The 16,286-nt window shown below is 50.7% G+C and overlaps 1 protein-coding gene across 1 annotated transcript; it reads left to right on the top strand.

Annotated features, from left to right (window-relative positions):
* Nucleotides 1-299: 299 nt before the first annotated feature.
* On the top strand, nucleotides 300-14,504 carry LOC115307349 (nucleoprotein TPR-like; the record flags this gene model as incomplete). The annotated part of the gene is given in 4 exon segments (XM_029958986.1): nucleotides 300-840; nucleotides 843-1,515; nucleotides 13,921-14,290; nucleotides 14,292-14,504. Coding segments are annotated over 4 exon segments (1,797 nt in total), but the record flags the coding sequence as incomplete, so codon positions are not given.
* Between the last annotated feature and the right edge of the window lie 1,782 nt (nucleotides 14,505-16,286).

Here is a 16,286-nt window from a genome sequence, read left to right as displayed (position 1 = left end):
GAAAGACAAGAGAGACCCAGAGGTCTCCCAAGTGGGAGACAAGGCAGACAAGGAGCAATCTCAGGAAGAAGACTACAGTGCCCAAGAGCCGCCCCAAAGGGAAGACAGGAGTGAGAAAAAGCTGTCCCAGTGGGGAGATGATGTCGGTTACAGCACCTGGGACAAACCCTGGCGCCCGCTGAACGCTGGGGACCCCCAGATTGTTCCCCAGGAGGGACCCGGCTCTGCCAGCAGCGTGGGCACAGAGGTGGCAGCAGAGACAGTCCGTGACCTGCCCAGTCGAGCTCCTGCCCCAGTGAATGCCACGGACACCGAGCCAGCAGGTGCTGCCCCCAGGGGCCTCTGCCTCTGTTGAGGAAGAGGCAGAAGGTTCTCCAGCCTTCAGAGAGCAGTTGCCATCGACAGGGACACAGAGCCCGGTCCCTGCCCCACACGGCCCCTCAGAGAGCAGCGAGGCCCTGCTGGACTCAAGGCAATACATCACATGTGGGATCATGAAGAAGGCTGAACTTGTGATCCAGGCATCCAACCAGGAGCCGGAGGAACAGAGAAACCTGGAACAAACCATGGATACAGACACAGTAAAAACCGTTCCAGCAGAAAGGACAGAGAGTCCAGTCCCTGCCCCGCAGAGCCCCTGCTCCCCCAGCAGCCCCTCACCTTCCCAGTTGAAAGCCCAGGCCAACAGCGAGCAGGAGGACGGAGCAGGAGGGGACTCAGTCCTGGCAGTGCAAGACACTGACGAGGGGCCCTTCCCTGGGGAGGGCATAGGCTGGAAATACTACGTTGACCAAGACATTTCCCAGTGGGAAGATGAGGGAGACCAAGAGTTGTCCCAAGAAACATTAACACATACCAAGAAGTGTCCCAGGGGGAAGACTGCATTGAGCAGGAGCTGTCCCCTGGAGAAGTCAAGAGCTACCAGGAATTGTCTGACTGGGAAGAATACAGCGAGGAAGAGGAACCCCAAGGAGAAGTGAAGAGCTACCAAGAAGTGTCCGACTGGGAAGAAAACATTGAGGAAGAGCTGTCCCATGGAGGAGTGAAGAGCTACCAAGAAGTGTCCGACTGGGAGGACTCCAGCGAGGAAGAGCAGTCCCAAGAAGTCAAGAGGCACAAAGAACTGTCCAGCTGGGAGGACTCCAGCGAGGAAGAGCAATGCCACGGAAAAGGCAGTAGCTCCCCGGAAGCGACCGACTTGGAAGAATGCAGCATGAAAGGGCAGCCCCCAAGAAAATTCAGTAACTACCAAGAACACCTGCCCCGTGCCCACAAGTGCCGCTCTGCACCTCACCTCTCCAGCTGGAAGCCCTGTCCCCCGGAGGCACTGAAGCTTCTCCTGCCTTCGACGAGCCAGGTCCCTGCCCCACGCAGCCCCTGCTGCCCCTCCAGCCCCTCGCCTCCCCAGCTGGAGGTTCAGGCTCTCAGCAGGCAGCTGCTGTCCCCACCAAACGTCTCTCCCACTTCAGGCTGGCACTCGGGGCTCTGCGCAGGCTGTTCCGCTCCTGCATGGCGGTACAGCCCCAGGATTAGGCCCCGCTCCAGCGCCAGGCGGGCCCGGACACCTCTTCGCTGCTTCCAACACAGACGCTCACTCCACCACCCACCTGAGACATTGATTCCAATGCCTGACTACTCCTGCAGGGAATGAGCAAAGACAGGACCTCTTGCTCCCAGAAACCCCCTGCAGGAGGACAACACACTCGATTCTTGCCAAAAAAACAAAAGATGGCTGAAGTCAATTACATAATTTTAGTAATTAATTAGGCTAGTTAAGTTATTAATTTGATTAATAATTATCATAATATCTAGCTATAACATTTAGATAGATTATTTCAGATTTACTATGAAGATAGAGTCACATAGGATAGGTAAAATTATATTTCCATAATATAAAAATTATCTTGTTTATAGGGTAGAGAGAGTGAGCTTTCATTTAGATCATTAGAATCAGAGAAAGCAAGACGTAAGAGTAGGAAGATTTACTGTACTTTCCATTTCAGAATCCGTTATCTCTCGCTATCGCTTTACCTCACATTTATTGTTAAATAAAGTCCGTACTAAATAAAATCTGCCTGTTGTCAGCAAACGGTCTCCTTTACACCTTAGTTCGGGCTGAGGCATCTCTCCCTAATGAGATCAGAACACATGAGCAGAGACACCTTCCACCACACCAGCTGGCTTCAACCCCATCCAACTTGGCCTTGGACACTTCCCACGATGGGGCAACCACAGCTTCTCTGGGCAACCTGGACCAGGGTCTCACCTCCCTCATGGCAGGCAGGTGTCCATCGGCAGCGCCGTTCCGGCAACTGGCACCAAGCCCCGGCACAGGGCACTGTGCGTGTGGCGCCGGAGAGGCGACGGGAGACACGGGGAGGGGACTCGTCGACCTCACCATCAGCCCTGGCCCTCAGCACACTCTCCCTCAGCCACTGCTGTCCATGCCCTCGCCCTCAGCCAGTGCCCTCAGCGCCCTGGCCCTCAGCCACTGCTCTCCATGCCCTCGCCCTCAGCCAGTGCCCTCAGTGCCCTGGCCCTCAGCCATCGCCCCTCAACCCTCAGCCATTGCCCTCACCCCCCAGCTCCCTTTCAAATCCAGACCGGGGCTCGCCCCGGCCTCACACAGGGAGCTGCCGCGCTCCAGCTGTCGCTCAGCACTGGGTGGGGATCTTGTGCTCGCCCCAGGGCTGGGGCTTTGCAGCCTGGCCGTGCTTGGCATCACTCCTGCAATTTTACCCCAAGGGCATTTTTGAAAATGCTCAGCCGGCCGCTTCCCTTGCTCTGGGCCTAACGCTGCTGTTTCAGTCCCTTTTTAGAACCTGCCTGTGAAGAGAAGCCCCCCAGGAGAGCAGAGCCCGCTGCAGGAGCCAACAGCCTCACCCTAACCAAGGGATGACACAGCACTTAGTGCTGCAAAGATTGCAGCTGTTCCCAGGGCACAAAGCAAGCTGAAACTGCTCCACTTGGCATTTGCTTGCCCATCTCGCTCTAAAATAACATCCCAAGATGTCAGTGTTCAAGACAATGGCTTAGATTGAGGTGGACTGTGCTGGGGAGCCTTTTAAACCCAACCTCCTGCCTGACCTCACTGCTGCTGGAGTTGCATGGAGAGTGCTTGGAGTCTTTCAGTTGGATTCATATGTTTCCTAGAACGTTCCCGTTTCTTGGTTTGCTGTTCAGTGGAGATAAGGATGTTCTTCCAAGTGATAGCTCTCCTCCAATCTTTTCTTCGGCTCCAGAAATGGAGCAGCTTCATCAGGCACTTAGGTGAGAAGAGAGAGTTCCGGAAAAGCAGCCCTCGGAATGGAAACCGTTAAGAGGCAATGTTTAATGTTCTTCTTGGTGCAGAAACTGAAGATCAAGCTATAGAAGAAGGATAGAGAAAGAACCTCTCAAAGACAACAAACTGTCCTGGAGGTACCCAGAGGTGGGTTGTTTTGGGTTCTTTTGTTTGGTTGGTTGGTTGGTTTTTTACCTCAGGCCTTACAGTCAACAAGACAGGATGAAACGCAAGAATCATTTTGGCATGGAAATACTTGTCTTCATAAACTTGCTCATTGGAAAACTTGGTATCTGTTGATTTCTCCTTGTGATAGCTCTGGGTCTTTCTCATCCTCCCCCCTGCACAGCTCTGGGATTCTCCCCTCTTCCCACTGGGCAACTTCTTGGACTCTCCCATCTGCCTCCCATTGGTGCAGCTCTTGACTCTCATTTTCTCCCCTCAGGTTGAGCTCTCGCACTCGCCCACGTTCTTCCCATGGCTGCAGCTCTGGGCCGCTCACGTTTCCCCAGTGGAACACTTAGATGTTTTTCTTTGGAATGATTTTTGGGTGGACCAAAGAGCTGTGAAAACAGCTAAAAAGGACTTGTTTGCCCACGTCAAAACTGTGCTTGCTTCCTAACAAAGATGACTCCCTGGCAATAGTCAGGCTCAGAGCGTGTCTGTGCAGGCTTGGCCGGACAGGCTCCACAGTCCTGGGGCAAATGTGTTTGGATGCCAGTTCTTTGTGAGCCGGGTTCAAGGGGCAGGTTCAGTTTGCCTTTGGAGAGAACGCACACACCTGCCCTCCCACCCGCAACTGGGAACTCTCCTGCTGGGAGAGTTGGGAGCTGAGCAGTCCCTCCTCACAGATCCCTAAGTGGCACCTGAGTGGTACTGCATAACGATCCGGAGTAGCTAAAAAATGACATCTGTACATTCTTTTCTCATGCCTTACAACTTTCAACAGAAAAGACACAAATCCTGAAGTAATTTGAGCAGTGTTCTGTCTTTCCTTTCTTTGTAATTTCCTAGGAAACTGCATTGCCACAGGCACCTCCACTGGATCGATTCCTTAAGGACTGCTCCTGTGGAAGGACTCCTGCAGCAGAAGTTCCCAGGGAACTGTCTGTAGAGGATTGGTTAGAAATGAGAGGACATATGAACATGGCTAAGGCTATGGATGAGTTGCTAAAGTATAAGACTACTGCTAAAGTATAAGATGCAGTTTTCCCTAGGCCCATGCGAAAGTTAGAGATAGCAGGGCCATGAGAAAGCGGCAGTGTCCTTGGGTATCCTAAATTGAGCTGAGAAACAGGAGCTAGGCATTACCAAAACAAAGGCACTTAATGAGCCTCCTGTGTAAACAATGAAAAGCAGTTAAGATGACATCACCACCTAACCGAGTACCAATAATGAGCCTGATTTCTGTAATATTCATGAACCTATTATAGAGTGTATATTAAACTACTATCAATCTACAATAAACGAAGTTCCTGGATTCTCATATTGAGGTGTCTAGAGCTTTCCGTCGCGACGTTATTACTGGTGCCTGTGTGTACCGGGACCAAGGGGGGGTCTCTAGGAGATCAAGTCAGATCTCCTGGGTTGGAGTCAAGTCGGACTCCCGAGAACCAAGTCGGGTTCTCGCAGCCGCGGTCGGACATAGGAGTTTCGGCCGGTCTTGCCGTGCAACACAAGAAGGCGAAAGGGTTGAATGAAAAAGAGCTCAACTTGCCACCGCCGGACGCCTCCCTTTTGGGGATTTCAGACGGCGAAAGAGTTAAGTTCCGCGTTCCCAGCAACGAAATAGTTGGACCCGGCGCCCGGGAAGACTCCTGAAGAAGGAGGCCCGCTGACAAAGCCGCAAAGTCTCGTGGAAAGGGCTGCACAAAGCGTGGTAACACGTTTTTTAGGTAATGGAGAGACAGGCGGCACTATCATTGCTCCAATGCTTTCTAGGAAAGCGGGGAGTTAAAGGGTTAGATTTAAAAAAGGATTTACCGGAATTGCTTAAGGTGGGGTTTGCGAAAGGGTGTTTTGTGGACCCCAATACGGTCTTTGATGAAGGTGAATGGAAACGGTACGGGGATAAGTTGTGGGAGGATTTATTGAATGATGATAAAGTAGCTAAAAAGTTAGCCAAGCAGTGGCAGGCTGTTTCTAATGCTTTACAACAACATAAGGCCGAGCAGCAGGCTGCTCGAGTCGCTGCGCAGCGTTTGGGAGACATCGGCAATCCTTTCGCGGCTGAGTCTCCGTGCCCGCTGCCTCCCTCAACTAATGTTGTACATATCCCGCCTGAACCCCAAGAGCAGGCTCTTATTACTCCCACTGCCCCTTCCCTAGAGTTCCCTAGCCCGTCCCCTGAGTCCCAGCAGACCTCGTCTACCGGGGCTGCGTCACTCCCCTCACCCGATACATCGAGTACTGTCGCGGCAGAGCGGCGAAAGCTCTGGCAAGGCATTGCCGCAGATGCTTTGCAAGCGGGAGATAAAGAAGCGGCAGAAACTTTAACTAATGCCTTTCCGGTAGTTTATGCTCCGGCACAAGGGGGTGGATTGGTAGCGAATATCACTGCCCTTGATTGGAAGCTGTTGTCGCAATTGCGTGCTACCGTTAATGAGAGTGGAATCCAGGGTGAGCCTACCCGACAAATGTTAAATTATATTTGGGGTAGCAACTTGCTTTTACCAGCAGATATTAGTAACATTATGAAGTTGGTTCTTTCACAGCATCAGCAAATGCTACATAGTGCGCATTGGCAGGCGCTTTGCCAGGAGGCCGTAGCGGTTCAGAGACAGGCAGTTGACCCTTTACACGGGGTTACGCTAGATGAATTAATGGGCTTCGGACCGTACGCCAGAATAGAGGCACAAACGTTAATAGGGCCGGATAAGATCAGGGAGTCTATGCGCCTAGCCCGTCTCGCTCTAGATAAGATCAAAGCTCCAGGGGGAATTCCGTCATATATGGGAATCAAACAAGGAAGGGATGAGCCTTTTGGATCGTTTATAGATCGGGTTGCTAATGCCATCCAGTTAGCGGGGGTTCCCGAATATATGCACGGTGCTTTGCTAAAGCAGTGTGCGCTGCAGAACTGTAATTCTACAGCTCGCAATGTCATTGTTACGCTCCCGGGTAATTGGTCAATTGAGGAGCTATTAGAGCGGATGGCGCAAATACCCCAGGGGCCTAATGCTATGTTAGTGAACGCGATTAAAGAGCTAGGTGAAAGCTTAAAGGAGCAGGCGAAGGCTACTAGCTCTCAGGTTTTAGCCGCGCTTGCGCCCTTACAAGCTCCGACCGGAGCCACGCAACGAAGCAGAGCAGCACAAAGACGTTGTTTTCGGTGTGGAGCATACGGACACGTACGAAGAGAGTGCCAGTCCGGTCCGGTGTGGTGTTCTCGCTGTCAGCAAAACACGCATGTTCCTGCTATGTGCTGGCGTGGGTCGGGAAACGGGAAAGCCAGCGCGAAGGGGTCCCGCGCCAAGACACAAGTGACGGCTCCAACTACTCACAGCTTCCCAGCTCAGACCTCACACTGCATCCCGCAACCAGAGGGAGCCTCGGGCTGGACCTGGCAACCACAATAGACTGCACCCTAATAGACCAGCGTCCTCAGAAAATACCGACAGGAGTGCACGGGCCGGTGTTAATCGACGGCAAACCAGTGGGGGCTTTGTTAATAGGTCGGTCCTCGTCCACAATGGCTGGATTAACTGTTTTAGTGGGACTGATTGATGCCGATTACACTGGAGAAATATCAATCATGGTAAATACACTATTTCCACCTTTGCATATACCGGCCAGATCTCGTATCGCACAACTGATACCGCTCCCTCAGATCGCTCCTGGACCATCGGATAAGCCCGAACGAGGAGATCAGGGCTTTGGATCTACTGGTACATCAGCTCTGCTAACAATAGATTTGGCCAGACGACCACGAAAAGCTATCCAGCTCCAATGGAACTCACAAACTACACATTTAATTGCTCTTTTGGATACGGGAGCTGACGTCAGCATTGTTGCAGCTTGCAAGTGGCCCACATTGTGGCCTTTGGTAAACTCAGGAGCAACCGTTGCAGGAGTGGGTGGTCTGACTCTGGCAAAAAGGTCTCCTCCTATAACTATCACGTTGGATGAAATGACTGTGAACTGTACGGTGTCTGTTCTCCCCCTACCCGATGGAGTACAATCATTAATAGGGAGAGACATTCTCGCTCAGATGGGAATGGTTCTGACCAACGAACCAAGATCCCCTTTAGCATGACGGTCATTGCCTGGACTTTCCCGATCCCGCTCCAATGGAAGACAGAAACGCCGGTGTGGGTAGAGCAATGGCCCTTAAAAAGGGAAAGTCTTTTACAGGCACATGCGTTGGTGTCAGAACAGTTACAACAGGGACATTTGCGTTTGTCAACTAGCCCGTGGAATACTCCTATTTTTGTGATCAGGAAGAAATCTGGGAAATACAGGCTGTTACATGATTTACGTGCAGTAAATGCCCAGATGCATACGATGGGGGCATTACAACCAGGACTGCCAAATCCAGCTATGATCCCACAAAATTGGTTCCTGTTAATAATCGATCTTAAGGACTGCTTCTTCACTATTGCATTACATGAGCAGGATCGTCAGCGTTTTGCATTCACTATTCCTGCTATAAACAAGGAAGGACCAGCGCAACGTTATGAGTGGACTGTGTTGCCTCAGGGAATGAAGAATTCTCCCACTCTTTGTCAGCTCTACGTGGACGCTGCATTACAGCCAATCAGAAAATCATGGCCCTCGACAGTCATTTACCACTACGTAGACGATTTATTGTTCGCCCAGCCGACTAAGTTTACAAAAGATCAAAACCAGCAGCTGGTTAATCAGTTGCAGCAGCAAGGCTTAGTCATAGCCACTGAGAAAATTCAAGAATCCAGTCCCTGGCATTATTTAGGCTGGCAAATCACAGACTCTGTCGTTCGACCTCAGAAATTGTCTATCAATATAGAGATTGCCACCTTGTATGATGCTCAGAGACTCTTAGGAGACTTACAGTGGCTGCGTCCAGTAGTGGGAATACCTAATGAGTGGCTAGAACCCCTCAGGCCGCTATTAAAGGGTACAGACCCTTCAACAGCAGTAACTGTCACCCCGGAACAGCGAAACCTCTTACATCGGATTACGACCAGTATTGCAGATCATGTCACACACCGACAGATAGAGGGTGCACCTGTCAATCTCACTATCTTGGCAGGAGAAAAGCATTTTATGGGAGCCCTCACGCAGCCAATAATAAAAACGGGGGACAATCAAAAGCGGCTTGCAACATCAACTAAAGGGCAACAAACTGTGTTAGAATGGCTGACAACGTCTTTGCAACCACGCAGAACAGTCCAGGAAAGGATTCGGACTTTATCAGAGCTCATTAAAAAAGGCAGAAACCGGATTGTGCAAGCGACCGGGTCAGAGCCACATGAAATACAAGTGCCGATAAGACAGGAGGACTTGGATTGGTATTTAGTCCATTCTCCTGAGCTGCAAGGAGCACTACTCGTGTCAGATGCCATCATTAACATCCGTCCTTTGCAGTCACCGAAGCTAGCCTGGATGGCTAACCAGGCGTGGCTGCAAGTTCCAAAGCGATCTGCAACACCACTTCAGAATGCAGTCATCGTATTCACTGACGCTGGAAAAAGATCACAGTGTACCGTAGCCACCTGGAGGCACGAAGGGCGATGGCACCAACACTTCTTAAGCGCTCACTTAAAGGACTCTTTACAAACATTAGAGCTTGCAGCTGTTGTGTGGGCATTATCTCACTGGCTAGATCAAACACTTAATGTGGTTACAGACTCGATGTATGTTGCAGGAGTGGCTAATCGAATCGAAGATGCCAGCATTAGAGAAGTTAAGAATACCAGACTCATGCAACTATTACAGCAGCTTCACAAAGCAATTGCTTACCGGTCAGCCAGATATGCTGTGTTGCATATCAGGAGTCATCAATGGAATATAGGGCTGGGAGAAGGAAATGCTAGAGCAGATCGTCTAGTGTCAACAGTCACAGAAGCTCCTATACCTCCTTTCCTGAGAGCACGTGAGGCTCATGCTGTATATCATCAAAATGCAAAAGGTCTCAGTCACTCATATGGACTGTCAATTGAAGATGCCAGAGCAATAGTGAAAGCATGCCCTATTTGCAGTCAGCAAAATAAAGGAGTAGGCCTCGGAGTGGGAGTTAATCCCAAAGGACTAAAAGCTAATGAGTTGTGGCAGATGGATGTCACACATGTTCCTGCTTTTGGTCGATTGAAATACATGCATGTGTCAATTGACACCTACAGTCACTTCGTATGGGCTACGCTGCAGCCAGGAGAAAAGGTCCAAGATGTGAAGCGTCATCTGACAGATTGCTTTGCTGTCATGGGAGTCCCTAAAACGTTAAAAACAGATAACGGACCTGCCTATGTTAGCAAGATTCTGGGACAATTCTTGCAGCAGTGGGACATAAAGCATGTTACGGGCATAGCTCATTCGCCTACTGGACAAGCTATAGTAGAGCGAATGAATGGAACAATTAAAAGCTACCTTGAGAAATACAAAGACATCAGGGATGCCCGAGAGAGAGTTAGCAAAACTCTTTTTGTCCTTAACCATTTGTGTATTTTCAGAGATGATTCAGTACCTCCTATCGTCAAACATAATCAGAAAGAGCAAGTGTCAAAAGGACCACCCATGAAGGTTCACTATCGGAATCCTAAAACTGGGATGTGGGAAGGTCCAGCAGAAGTCATCTGCTACATCACAGGCTACTTCTGTGTGTCTACTTCTACAGGTACCCTGTGGGTTCCCAGTCGTTGGGTCAAGCCAGCAATTGAGAGCCCTCGAGAACGAGGAGGAGAGACACCTGCGGTGCCTGCAGCCTCACCTGACCTTACACCACCACCTCCAGCCTCTTCAACACCTGATTCCCCTGCACCTGCTGAAGAGGGAGACACTGGAACAGCATCTGAATTAACTGAGTAACTGTACACAAAGGAACTGCAAGACTTACGTGCCCGGACTTGATTTATTGTTTTTGTGTATTAGTATAGCAAAGATGTTAGGATTTCTGTCTATTTCATTGTACGGCTATGTAATAAGTTTTCTTCTTTTCACGGGTATGATTGCCAATGTTGGGGCTCTTCACACCATTGACCCTGGGAAAAACATACGGGTCACCTGGGCAAATCAAACAGGACAATCATCCTTTTGCTTGTCCTTGGCATCTGCCTCAGATCCTTTTCGTACTTGCTTATTTGGTATGCCTTTTAACTCAGTATATAAGTTAAACTTACTATTTGCTGGTTGGGTTTCATCATCGTGTGGGAATGAAGTAATTATCTCTAATACATCTGCGTGCCTTATAAAAGCTCTCAATACCTCTTTACCCCAGAGTCCCCAGGAGTTAGACTTAATGGGATCATTGTCTGTACGTAATACAAGTGATAATGGGACTCAAACTTGCTTTATGCTAGGAACATTTCATTCTGGGTTAAGTGCACATCAAAGCCACGATTTGTCTAGATGGACTAATGTCACTTCACGTACCCCAGGGTTTAATTATAAAAATGTAGGAGACTATTGTGGCACTAACAATACTAACAACCAGAGCCTTGGGGCATATGGAGCTGAAGTCAAACTTTCCTCACCAGGTATTTGGGTTAACAACACTGCACGTGCCTTACCACCAGGTGTATTTCTTATTTGTGGTGACAGAGCTTGGCCTGGCATTCCTGTACGTGCCTTTGGAGGACCCTGCTATATAGGGTCACTTACGCTGTTATCCCCATCCTTTTTACAGCTTTTTAATCTGACTTCATCACGCAAACAAAAGAGGAGCCTAAACCAACTTTCCTCAGATTGTGATGACAAAGTAGAGCTATGGGGTAGAACAGCTACTGTCTTTGGATCTATTGTCCCAGGTGTAGGTACGGCACAGGCATTAACATCCATTCGCAAACTTGCATGCTGGGCTGTAAAACAATCAAATGTCACCACCCGAGTAATAGCAGAACTTGCACAAGACGTTGGTAGTCTACGTCATGCTGTCCTACAAAATCGAGCTGCTATTGATTTTCTGTTGTTAGCACAAGGCCATGGCTGTAAGGACTTTGACGGAATGTGCTGTTTTAATCTTTCAGATCACAGTAACTCCATACATAAACATCTGCAATGGTTAACAGATCATACAAAGAAAGTGACAGTAGCGACTAGTCCTATAGACTCATGGCTTCAATCTGTCTTTGGTTCTATGTCTGAATGGGCTCTAAGTTATATTAAGGAAGGCCTACGATGGATATTGACAGTTGTTGTAATCTTAGTAATAGCTCGTGTTGCCTTTTCTTGTATTACTAGACGTGTAAATACTACGACAAAGAAAGCATTGTTGGCCCATAATAAAAACGGGGGAATTGTAGAGGATTGGTTAGAAATGCGAGGACATATGAACATGGCTAAGGTTATGGATGAGCTGCTAAAGTATAAGACTACTGCTAAAGTATAAGATGCAGTTTTCCTTAGGCCCATGAGAAAGTTAGAGATAGCAGGGCCGTGAGAAAGTGGCAGTGTCCTTGGATATCCTAAATTGAGCTGAGAAACAGGAGCTAGGCATTACCAAAACAAAGGCACTTAATGAGCCACCTGTGTAAACAATGAAAAGCAGTTAAGATGATATCACCACCTAACCTATTCATGAACCTATTATAGAGTGTATATTAAGCTACTATCAATCTACAATAAACGAAGTTCCTGGATTCTCATATTGAGGTGTCTAGAGCTTTCCGTCGCGACGTTAACTGTCTGTCACAGGAGGAAGCCCATGCTGGAGCAGGGAAAGGACTCTTGACCCTGAGCGGTGGCAGAAACAGTGTGCAATGAAGTGCCCATAAAAGCCATTCCCCTTTCCCAAGGTTATTTAGCCATAGTTTATTTATTGTTTAGGATGGTGCGAAACAAGGTTGCGTTCTTGCACCAACCCTATTCACAATCTTTTTCAGCAGGATACTCCAAAGGGCCACGGCAGACCTCGACGAAGAAGGTGGGATCTACATCCCATATCGTACCCATGGAAGCCTTTTCAACCTAAGGCGACTGAAGGCCCACACTAAGACCTTAAACCATCTTGTCCGGGAGCTGCTTTACGCTGACGCCGACGCCCTCGTGGCTCACACAGTGGCAGCTCTGCAGCGTTTAACATCCTGCTGTGTTGAGGCTGCTGAGCTTTTTGGGTTGGGCGTCAGCTTGAAGAAGACACAAGTTCTCTATCAGACCGAGGAGGGAGCCTTTGCCAACGTGGACGATGACTGGAAATACGACACCCATCCAAACCTATCCCAATGCGCAGATGTTACCGCGTGGGAAGAAGACGTGACACCCCAAGAGCTCTACCCATGAGAAGAAGAAGTGAGAGTCCAACAACGTTCCCAACGGGGAGCCAGAAGACACCGAGAGCTCTACGAATTTGAAGAAGAGGGCAGAGTCTGAGAACTTTCCCAGTGGGGGGATGGGAGACACCCAGAGCTGTAGCAACGGGAAGAAACCGTGAGACGCCAGGAGCTGTACGAATGGGAAGAAGATGGTGTGAGATACCAGGAGCTGACCCGATGGGAAGAACATGCGACAGTGCAAGAGGTGCCCCAAAGGGAAGAAGAAGAGACATATCAAGAGGTGTCCCAATGGGGAGATGTGGCAGTCCCAGAGTTGTCCCAGTGGGAAGGTGAGAGATACCATGACCTGCCTCAGTGGGAAGAAGATGTGCAAGGGCATGGACCGTACCAATGGAAAGACAAGAGAGACCCAGAGGTCTCCCAAGTGGGAGACAAGGCAGACAAGGAGCAACCTCAGGAAGAAGACTCCAGTGCCCAAGAGCTGCCCCAAAGGGAAGACAGGAGTGAGAAAAAGCTGTCCCAGTAGGGAGATGATGTCGGTTACAGCACCTGGGACAAACCCTGGCGCCCGCTGAACTCTGGGGACCCCCAGATTGTTCCCCAGGAGGGACCCGGCTCTGCCAGCAGCGTGGGCACAGAGGTGGCAGCAGAGACAGCCCGTGACCTGCCCAGTCCAGTTCCTGCCCCGGTGAGTGCCACTGACACCGAGCCAGCAGGTGCTGCCCCCAGGGGCCTCTGCCTCTGTTGAGGAAGAGGCAGAAGGTTCTCCAGCCTTCAGAGAGCAGTTGCCATCGACAGGGACACAGAGCCCGGTCCCTGCCCCACACGGCCCCTCAGAGAGCAGCGAGGCCCTGCTGGACTCAAGGCAATACATCACATGTGGGATCATGAAGAAGGCTGAACTTGTGATCCAGGCACCCAACCAGGAGCCGGAGGAACAGAGAAACCTGGAACAAAGCATGGATACAGACACGGTAAAAACCATTCCAGCAGAAAGGACAGAGAGCCCAGTCCCTGCCCCGCAGAGCCCCTGCTCCCCCAGCAGTCCCTCACCTTTCCAACTGAAAGCCCAGGTGCGCAGCGAGCAGGAGGACGGAGCAGGAGGGGACTCAGTCCTGGCAGTGCAAGACACTGACGAGGGGCCCTTCCCTGGGGAGGGCATAGGCTGGAAATACTACGTTGACCAAGGCATTTCCCAGTGGGAAGATGAGGGAGACCAAGAGTTGTCCCAAGAAACATTAACACATACCAAGAAGTGTCCCAGGGGGAAGACTGCATTGAGCAGGAGCTGTCCTCTGGAGAAGTCAAGAGCTACCAGGAATTGTCTGACTGGGAAGAATACAGCGAGGAAGAGGAGCCCCAAGGAGAAGTGAAGAGCTACCAAGAAGTGTCCGACTGGGAAGAAAACATTGAGCAGGAGCAGTGCCAAGGAGAAGAGAGTAGAGGCCAAGAAGTGTCTGACTGGGAAGAATACGGCGAGGAAGAGCTGTCCCATGGAGGAGTGAAGAGCTACCAAGAAGTGTCCGACTGGGAGCACTCCAGCGAGGAAGAGCAGTGCCAAGAAGTCAAGAGGCACAAAGAACTGTCCAACTGGGAGGACTCCCAACGAGGAAGAGCAATGCCACGGAAAAGGCAGTAGCTCCCCGGAAGCGACCGACTTGGAAGAATGCAGCATGAAAGGGCAGCCCCCAAGAAAATTCAGTAACTACCAAGAACACCTGCCCCGTGCCCACAAGTGCCGCTCTGCACCTCACCTCTCCAGCTGGAAGCCCTGTCCCCCGGAGGCACTGAAGCTTCTCCTGCCTTCGACGAGCCAGGTCCCTGCCCCACGCAGCCCCTGCTGCCCCTCCAGCCCCTCGCCTCCCCAGCTGGAGGTTCAGGCTCTCAGCAGGCAGCTGCTGTCCCCACCAAACGTCTCTCCCGCTTCAGGCGGGCGCTCGGGGCTCTGCGCAGGCTGTTCCGCTCCTGCATGGCGGTACAGCCCCAGGATTAGGCCCCGCTCCAGCGCCAGGCGGGCCCGGACACCTCTTCGCTGCTTCCCACACAGACGCTCACTCCACCATCCACCTGAGACATTGATTCCAATGCCTGACTACTCCTGCAGGGAATGAGCAAAGACAGGACCTCTTGCTCCCAGAAACCCCCTGCAGGAGGACAACACACTCGATTCTTGCCAAAAAACCAAAAGATGGCTGAAGTCAATTACATAATTTTAGTAATTAATTAGGCTAGTTAAGTTATTAATTTGATTAATAATTATCATAATATCTAGCTATAACATTTAGATAGATTATTTCAGATTTACTATGAAGATAGAGTCACATAGGATAGGTAAAATTATATTTCCATATTATAAAAATTATCTTGTTTATAGGGCAGAGAGAGTGAGCTTTCATTTAGATCATAAGAATCAGAGAAAGTAAGACGTAAGAGTAGGAAGATTTACTGTACTTTCCATTTCAGAATCCGTTATCTCTCACTATCTCTTTACTTCACATTTATTGTTAAATAAAGTCCGTACTAAATAAAATCTGCCTTTTGTCAGCAAATGGTCTCGTTTACACCTTAGTTCGGGCTGAGGTATCTCTCCCTAATGGGACCAGAACACATGAGCAGAGGCACCTTCCAACACAAACTGGCTCCAACCCCATCCAACTTGGCCTTGGACACTTCCCACGGTGGGGCAGCCACAGCTTCTCTGGGCAACCTGGACCAGGGCCTCACCTCCCTCATGGCAGGCAGGCATCCAACGGCAGCGCCGTTCCGGCAGCTGGCACCAAGCCCCGGCACAGGGCACTGTGCGTGTGGCGCCGGAGAGGTGACGGGAGACACGGGGAGGGGACTCGTCGACCTCACCATCAGCCCTGGCCCTCAGCACTCTCTCCCTCAGCCACTGCTGTCCATGCCCTCGCCCTCAGCCAGTGCCCTCAGAGCCCTGGCCCTCAGCCACTGCTCTCCTTGCCCTCGCCCTCAGCCAGTGCCCTCAGAGCCCTGGCCCTCAGCCATCGCCCCTCAGCCCTCAGCCATTGCCCTCACCCCCCAACTCCCTTTCAAATCCAGACCGGGGCTCGCCCCGGCCTCACACAGGGAGCTGCCGCGCTCCAGCTGTCGCTCAGCACTGGGTGTGGATCTTGTGCTCGCCCCAGGTCTGGGGCTTTGCAACCTGGCCGTGCTTGGCATCACTCCTGCAATTTTACCCTAAGGGCATTTTTGAAAATGCTCAGCCGGCCACTTCCCTTGCTCTGGGCCTAACGCTGCTGTTTCAGTCCCTTTTTAGAACCTGCCTGTGAAGAGAAGCCCCCCAGGAGAGCAGAGCCCGCTGCAGGAGCCAACAGCCTCACCCTAACCAAGGGATGACACAGCACTTAGTGCTGCAAAGATTGCAGCTGTTCCCAGGGCACAAAGCAAGCTGAAACTGCTCCACTTGGCATTTGCTTGCCCATCTCGCTCTAAAATAACATCCCAAGATGTCAGTGTTCAAGACAATGGCTTAGATTGAGGTGGACTGTGCTGGGGAGCCTTTTAAACCCAACCTCCTGCCTGACCTCACTGCTGCTGGAGTTGCATGGAGAGTGCTTGGAGTCTTTCAGTTGGATTCA

The sequence above is a fragment of the Manacus vitellinus genome, unplaced genomic scaffold, assembly GCF_001715985.3.
Source record: "Manacus vitellinus isolate BGI_N305 unplaced genomic scaffold, ASM171598v3 ctg7180002434550_pilon, whole genome shotgun sequence".
In the NCBI taxonomy this organism is placed as follows: Eukaryota; Metazoa; Chordata; class Aves; order Passeriformes; family Pipridae; genus Manacus; species Manacus vitellinus.
The sequence above is the reverse complement of the archived record's forward strand: the minus strand, read 5'-3'. Positions and strand labels throughout refer to the sequence as shown.